The sequence below is a fragment of the Nicotiana sylvestris genome, chromosome 7, assembly GCF_000393655.2.
Source record: "Nicotiana sylvestris chromosome 7, ASM39365v2, whole genome shotgun sequence".
In the NCBI taxonomy this organism is placed as follows: Eukaryota; Viridiplantae; Streptophyta; class Magnoliopsida; order Solanales; family Solanaceae; genus Nicotiana; species Nicotiana sylvestris.
The window spans coordinates 82169397-82177875 of record NC_091063.1 but is presented as its reverse complement, the minus strand read 5'-3'; the positions used below and the strand labels follow the sequence as shown (position 1 = coordinate 82177875).

General features: G+C 36.7%; 1 protein-coding gene across 3 annotated transcripts; it reads left to right on the top strand.

Moving 5' to 3' along the window:
* The first annotated feature begins 2662 nt into the window (after positions 1-2662).
* Positions 2663-7603, top strand: LOC104234766 (syntaxin-51-like). Of its 3 annotated transcripts, none has more exons than XM_009788479.2 (6): positions 2663-2865; positions 4175-4395; positions 5265-5470; positions 5808-5908; positions 6037-6081; positions 7235-7603. In XM_009788479.2, the coding sequence occupies exons 2-6, from the start codon at positions 4178-4180 to the stop codon at positions 7364-7366; spliced, it is 702 nt and encodes a 233-aa protein (XP_009786781.1). In that variant the 5' UTR covers positions 2663-2865; positions 4175-4177; the 3' UTR covers positions 7367-7603. The 3 variants fall into 3 exon arrangements, with proteins under 3 accessions (XP_009786781.1, XP_009786725.2, XP_070006866.1); XM_009788423.2 differs by having other exon boundaries at positions 2857-2973; XM_070150765.1 differs by lacking the exon at positions 2663-2865 and adding an exon at positions 3599-3776.
* The last annotated feature ends 876 nt before the right edge of the window (positions 7604-8479 follow it).

Below are 8479 nucleotides of genomic sequence, written 5' to 3'. Positions count from 1 at the left end.
ATGAAGCAATATCAGTTACTATAAATTTCCAAAACAACCAAATAAAATATGTGCAAATCATGCCGAGGTCATACGGCTCGATCCAACAAAAAAATATAAACTGTGCACTGCCAAGGGTCGAACGACACGAACAAATATATAAATATAAACTGTGCACTGCCGAGGGTCGAACGACACGAACCATAGATGTATCTATTTAACTTGCCGAGGCAAACAACCCGCTCCCATGAGAGTATTGAAAATTTACCCCACTCGCAGAATATAATTGCGATGCGATTACACATAGATTTCTTAACTTATTATAATATTCCTCAATTATTTTCGAAAATACGAAGTTCAGATGAGAACTTTTAAATCTTAAATTTCTCAATTTCAGTTTTTTTCAAGACAACGCAACCTCAATCTTGCTTCTTCTCAAGGCAAACAATAATCATAAATCAAATAGTAATATCAACAAGACATGATGTAAACCTAAAACTACCAGGACATAGGCATAACTAATAGCTACGTACGGACTTTCGTCACCTCGTGCGTACGTAGCCCCCACAAATAGAAGCACATATTGATTTAATTCACCTATGAGGTTAATTCCCTCTTACAAAGTTAGAAATGAGAGTTACCTCGTTCCGAAGTTCCATAACCGTCTCCCAAGCCCTTCTAACAACTCAAACAGGTGCCCAACGCTCTAAAATTAGTCAATAAATGAGAAATTCCATAAATATATACTCTAATACTCATTAGAGTATATATATACAATAAGTTTTCAACTCCGTTTGAAAGGTCGATAAAAATCACCCTCGGGCCCACGTGCCCGAATTTCCGAAAATTTTCGAAGATCAACTTTACCCATAACACCACGAACTCAAATAAATAGTTTATTCCAAATTCCATGTTCAATTTCGTGGTCAAAATCCAAAAATACCAATTTCAAGATTTTCTACCAAAAATCTCATTTTCTACAAATTTTTATGCTTGAATCCATATAAAAATCATGCATTTAAATTACAATGAATGAGAATAACTTACCTTGGCATAGATGATGAAAACCCCCGCTTGAAGCTCTCCAAAAATCGCCCAACCACAAAGAACGGAAGAAAATGGGCCAAATCCACATTTTTTAAGAACCCTCTGCCCAGTGACTTCTCGCACCTGCGGTCACTTGACCGCTTCTACAGTTCCGCAGGTGCGAGATGCCCCCAATTGCCTGCTTCTGCTTTTGTGCCTTCCCTTTTGCAGGTGCGGTCTTGCTTCTGCGCCGAGATAACCGCATCTGTGGTCTCATCAGTCACCACCGCCCAACCAAAATCGCACATGCGCCTCTCTTGGTCGCTTCTGTGGTTCCACACCTGCGGCCCAAACCTCGCAGGTGCGGTTACACCAGAAGGCAGTTGCTCCAGCACTTCTTCCAAGTCCAAACTCGATCCATTTACCATTCGGAATCCACCTGAGGTCTTCAGGACCTCAACATATTATACCAACACGTTCCAAAACACATTACGAACTTAGTCGAGCCTTCAAATCACATCAAACAACATCGAAATCACGAACCACAACCCGATTCAAGCTTAATGAACTTTAGAACTTCAAACTTCTATATTCGATGCCGAAACCCATCAAATCACGTCCGATTGACCTCAAATTTTGCACACAAGTCACATTCGACGTTGCGGACCTACTCTAACTTTCGAAATCAGAATCCGACCTCGATATCAAAGAATCCACTCCCAATCAAACTTCTTAAAAACCTTCAAATTTCTAACTTCCGCCAAATGACCCAAAATGACCTACGGACCTCCAAATCCACTTCTGGATGCGCTCCCAATACCAGAATCACCATATGGAGCTATTTCTAGACTCGAAATCCTAAACGGACATCGATAACATTGAAATGCTTCAACCCAAATTTATGAAATTCTTCCAAAATGCTAACTTCCACAATAGGCGCCGAAATACTCCCGGGTCATCCAAAACTCGATCCGAAACATACGTCCAAGTTCGAAATTATCATACGAACCTGCTGAAAACTTCAAATCCCGATTCCGAGGTCGTTTACCCAAAAATCCAACCTTAGTCAATTATTCCATTTTAAAGCTTCCGAAATGAGAATTTTCTCTCCAAATCAACTCCGAACTTTCCGAAATTCAATTCCGACCACGCGTACAAGTCATAATACCTGGAGTGGAGTTGCTCATGGCCTCAAACAGCTGAACGACGTGCTAGAGCTCAAACGACCGATTGGGGCGTTACAAGCTAAGGATGCCAAAAACCAAGAAAATAAGCAATATAAACCCGGATGAACTAAGCTTTTTGCTAAAGCGCCAATTTTTGTGATGCAACAACTACTTTCGGACAGGAGCAGAGAATGCGCCTTTTCGAAATCAATACCAACTATAGTTTGTAATATACTTAGAATCCTAGGTAATCAGAATATTGTATGTGCCATTTCAGATAACACTACCTCCTTGTCCATGGGATACCTAATCTTAATGTCACCACAAGTGACACTTGTATATGTTAAACTCTTTCTAGTAAGCAATATATATATATCCTATTAGTACTCAAAAAAGAAATACTATTAATATTCAAGGAGGAAAAAGAGGAGGAACGACGTGCATTGTGTACTGGACATATCAAAACGACGACGTGCTCTAACGGAAAAGTTGAAGTATCAGTTAATCTTTTTTATTTTTTACTCTCATTTAATTAAAGTGTAAACGACGACTCCTTGTCATTGTCTCAACGTGACAATAAAGAAGACGACGACGGAGCTGGACAAAACTTTGCCGGTAAAGTGGGTGGCGCCTTTCCTTTAAAGTTATTAACTTATTACACCCATCGCCACCACGAAATTCAGATAAAAAAGAGGTAATAATAAAACTCTTTTTCAATTGACGTATGTACGATCGTCTGAATTGCTTGTTTTTTTTTCTTCAAGTAATTAACTCGAATGTACATCCAATCACCCGTAATTCGGTATTGTTTCTGTTGTTTTTGACTAAATTATTCAGCATATTGATTTTTCTCTTTTTTCGCAACTGAAGAATTAGGGTTCTGGATGACGTGAAACTTAGATTTTTGGCTGCTATTAAGCTAATTTTTGTAGTTGAGTTTCATAATTCATATAAAATACGGGTTTTAGTTGTTTCATATAATTGTAGCTATGTTTTTCTTTGCAGAATTGCGTCTATATTTGGTTGCAATTGAGCTAAGTTTCTGTAGTTGAGTTTCATAGTTCATATGATATTTGATTACCTTGGAGAAACGGAAGAAATTTACTGCTTTCTTCAGATTAAGTTGGTTGCTATTTTAGTAATTCCTTATGTGATTCAAGTACGAATGTCTTATGGCTTAAAATTAGCTATGGTTTAGAATGTATCACACTATACCATTATCCTATAGGCTACATCTGTCTTTATGTCATTATTGAATATTTGTTTATAAAAAAAGAAGTCGTAATTGAAGATTTATTGTTCTTGCCTCCAGTTGTTTGGGAAGGAAACAAAAATGCACTATAAACTTCAATATCACATTCCAAATATTTAATTTTGTTTCCTTCTTATCCTTTGTGGTGTTTTGATTCTTTTTCCTTTGCGGCCAGTGGGGGGAGGAGGTACATTTCTACTTAGTTGGAAAACCAAGAAAGATCTGATCTCATATCAAGCTTAAACTTGATGTTCCTCTAGCTTTCATCATCTTTGGACGAAGTTGCTGGATGTAGATGGTGTTGCACGTCCACATGAGAAAGTGAACTTACGTTCTGAATTTCGTTGAAAATGGTCTCCTTACCCTTTGTTTTCTGTGTTTTCTTTTGATCCATATTTTTCTTAGTTGGAAAACCATGAAACATTTGATCTCACATCAAACTTAAATCTTGATGATCCTCTACTTTTCATCAACTTTGGACTAAGTTGTTGGATGTAGATGGTATTGCACATCACATGAGAAAGTGAACTTAGGTTCTGAATTTCGTTTAAAATATGGTCTCCCTACCCTTTGTTTTCTGTTGTTTCTTTTGATCCTTGTTTTTATCTTGGTGGATCTTCCACAAAAGCTCTGAGCACATTGAATGACGGAAAAGAAGCTTAAAGTTGTATTGCTCTTGTTACAGGTGTTTTGATTGATTAAGTTGTATTCACTGTGCAAATTTATGTATTTCTTTCTGATGTCTCTTCAGGTAATGGCTTCTTCTGGTGACTCATGGATCCGGGAGTATAATGAAGCACTGAAAATTGCGGATGATATCACTAACATGATATCTGAAAGGAGCTCATTGCCTGCTTCAGGCCCAGAAGCGCAACGTCATTCATCCGCTATAAGGAGGAAGATCACAATATTAGGAACTAGACTTGATAACTTACAGTCTCTCCTGTCAAAGCTTCCTGGAAAGCAGCCTTTGTGAGTGTTCTTAGTCTGAGTCTTTCATTGTGTGGCTGTGATGGTTATGTATAAAAGTAGAATTCCATGTTAAATTGAGTCTTCTACTGTGTGGGTGCAAATCTATTGTATAACAGATAGATTGCTAATGGAAAAAAACCCCGCTCAATTAAAAGAAATGGCCGGATTTGTTTTTCTATCTTGCAGCCTTTTGACATCTTTTTAGTAAATTTTGTATCTGTTTCTAGAACTGCTACTGATTATTGAATGTCATCTGTCTTGCTATGTGTTTCTAACATGATTGGGAATGTTTATTTAGTTGAATGTGTTTCTGATCCTATTTTATTCAGAAATGACATTTCAATTTCATTTCCATTTACCGGGACTTTTGATACCCATGAATCACATGTTTTTCGGCCAAAGTTTCCTAGGGTTTTTGTCTGTATTACTCAATCCGAAGTAAATTTAACTTGGATTTAATACTGCAATTTTGGCTTGACGTCCCTTAAGCGCCAACTGATATATTGTAAAAAGTTAAAATTCTTATTTCTTTTTTCCTTGAAAATCTTATAAAGTTTTTGAACACATTTAATTTGAAATATTGAGAGTTCCATGGAAATGAACTGCTGAAATAAAGGTTTAGGTTGGTATATACAATAAGTTGTATGTGAATTGTCCTTATGGTAATTCAGATGTTGAAGACTCTCTTCTGCAATCTGACTTATCAGTCTGACTAACAGTGTGGACAGTTGTGTCTTTCTAAAGTCCCTGTGAATTTTGTGCGCATGCTGCACCATCCATCTCTAGATTTGAATAAACTGACGTATTTCTGTTACTACTGTTATGTTGCCTTCTGGATGTATTTGATGAGCATTCTCTACTGTATGTAGGACAGAGAAAGAGATGAATCGTCGCAAGGATATGCTTGCAAATTTAAAATCGAAAGTAACCCAGATGGCCTCCACATTGAACATGTCAAGCTTCGCCAATAGGGACAGCTTGCTTGGACCAGAAATAAAGCCGGTTGATGCTATGAGCAGAGCAACAGGCCTTGATAATTATGGTGTTGTCGGTCTTCAACGGCAAATCATGAAAGGCAAGTTTTTATCTGCTCCTCCATCCTCAATTTGTAGGACACTTTGTTCCTTTACTTGGCTGCTCAAATTTAAACTTTGATGACATTATATGAAAAATTATTTTAAACATTTTTCACAGGTTTCAAGAATTTTGATTTATGTAGCTAATCAAATTATTACTTTGATAGCTTAGTAGTTTCTTCATCCTTTACTACTTATACATGGTGTTTATTTAAATTGAGACGCCGGGAGTATTCAGTTTTGTTTATTCGGGAGTATTTAGTTTGAAATGTTTCTAAGTTCTTGGCTTTTGTTTTCTGTTATTTTGCTTATTTGTTGGCTTTACTCTCAAATCAGAGCAAGATGAGGGCCTTGAGAGTTTGGAGGAGACAGTGATGAGCACCAAACATATAGCACTGGCAGTTAATGAAGAACTTGGCTTGCAAACAAGACTTATTGTATGAGCTCTATTTTCCCGGTTTATATTGAACTATAGTTACTCTTTATTTTCTTATGGAAATACAACCTTTCTCCTACTATAGTGGATACTGATTTCATTGCACTTTCATTGTCTTACCCTATGCAGGATAACCTGGACGAACATGTTGATGTTACAGACTCAAGACTTCAGGTGAGAAGTTGTTACTTGTAGGACCACTTGCTTGGACCTGATTTTGGCTCTAGTTATCGTGAGCATTGGAGTCTGTGTATTCATTTAGAGTTCGCGGACATCTTCTCGCTTCCGCGAAAATTGTTCAGAGGCCAGTCAATTTGGATTGACTAATCATATCATGTTTAATTTGAGAAGAAAGTCTAAAACTATCATGTGTTGAGGTTCAGTATGGGATAAATTAAAATACTTAGAAGTTAAATCATTACACCCCGAGGCGTCTTTGTTATTGGGATGGTACCTAAAGACGGGTTGTATGTTTTCGAAAAAGGTGAGTTGCTAGCACATTAAGGATATAGGTGAAAGGGAAAACACTTCTGTCCTAATAACACAGGTAATTGACAGCTATATGTTCGCGTGTCTCGCTTGTGTCATTAATGTTTTTTTTTTCTTTTGGGTTGGGTTGTGTGTGTGTGGGGTGGGGTGGGGTGGGGGTGGGGGAGGGAGTTTAGGAGGAGACAGATGGAACTGTCAGGGGATATGTTTTTCCTTTTCCTATTCCATAATCCTGAATGCGTTGAATCACCAAAAAGGTTAAGGAGGAGGAGGAACATTTGTGAAATCTTTTGGAGAAGAGACATTGATGGAAAGGCAAACTAACTGTCTTTATTAAACAAAGTGATCTGCCCACGGAGGACTGGGCCTAGCTTGTTGAAAGAACTGGAGTGACAACCTTGTAAAAAATGTTAGATCCAGAGAGGCGAAACTAGGTGAAATTCTTACATCTACCTACGTCTATGCACGTGCAAGTTTGCCTAGACACCACCTTTTTTCCAAAAAAGAAGGAAAAAGAAAAAATAACCTAAACAAAGCGTCTGCACCAATAGAGCTCTTTATGGAGTATCTACATGAAATCTGAATGCATTTTTTACCAGACCACATATAGTTTATGGTATTTGGTCATTGGATGAGATATATTAGTTTTCTGCTAATTCCAACACCTATGCTCATTCATCCAGTAAAAAAAAAAGACCGTGCTCTAAAACAGACACTTGCTCTGTTAGTAAGACAGTTCTTGCCCGTCTCCTTTTCTTCAGTTATCCTATTCATGGTGAGAATTCTAACTGTCATTTAATTCATTCTTCTTTCCTGATTCTTCAAAATCATTCAACAGCGAGTGCAGAAAAAGCTTGCAATTTTGAACAAACGCACAAAGGGTGGTTGTTCTTGCATGTGCCTGCTTTTATCGGTGCTTGGGATGGTAGTTCTTGTTGTGGCAATATATATGTTGATTAAGTATCTGTAAATGCAAAAGAACTAGTGCCTTGGAGTGTGTGTATGAGAAGAGTCTGTGAGAACTTGAACATCTCTTTCTGTTTCTACTGTGTAATCAATATTTTTGTGATTGTGTGATCACATCAGTGTATTGAGACTTGAGACAGCTTTGAACTCGTTTTCCTGCTTGATATGCTTTCATATGTAGAAAAGACATCGAGAGCAGCTTATAAAGTCTATTAATACTAGGTTTGAGTAGTTTTTCTGATAGGCATCAGTGCACTGGAGTTCTCCTTGGTTTTATATATTTGTTTCTTTCGTGTGCAATTGTCTTGAAATTTAAATTTTTTTAAAAAAAAGATGAAGGAAAAAGTTCTTTTTTCTTTGGAAACTTGCACCTCGGTATGCTTTTTTGTGATTTTGGAAGCTATCAATTGTTTTGTTTACCGAACGTAAGCGTAATATTCGTTTTTCGATCTACTCTTAGTGGGCGTTTGAACATAAGAATTGGAAAATTCCAAAAAAAAGGTGAAAAAAATTTTCAGGTGAAAATGGTATTTGAAAATTAGAGTAGTGTTTAAACATGAATATAATTTCGATTTGTTTTTGAAGTTTTGTGAGTGATCTGACTGAAAAATTTGAAAAATAGCTTTTTGTAGTTTTTCAAATTTTCGAAAAATTCCAAAATTATCTTAAGTGAAAATTAAAAATTTTATGGCCAAACACTGAGTTCGAAAAAAAGTGAAAAATTTCTTATGTCCAAACGGGCTCTTAATTTTCTTCATCTTTTTCCAAATAAGACAAAGGAATATACGTTTAACTGTGTGACTCTAATAATTCATCAAGTTATCGTTTTGCAAGAAATTGGAGATTTTAATTTTAAGAGGTATATTGTGAAAGTGAAACTTTGAAATAATGGTTGCAAATTGTTGAAACGAGCATATAGTTGTGCAAATCACAAAGAACAACGAGTCTGATCATGTCATCAGAAAGATTTATATTTAAAAACTTGTAGAAAGTGGAATCCTAGGCGCTACTTCTCGCAGCAAAACAAGTTGAAAGTAATTCAATTGTTTTTAGGCACCATGTAAATGTCGTAGCACCGCTTACACTGTCTAAAAATATGAAAATGATACAAACTTCA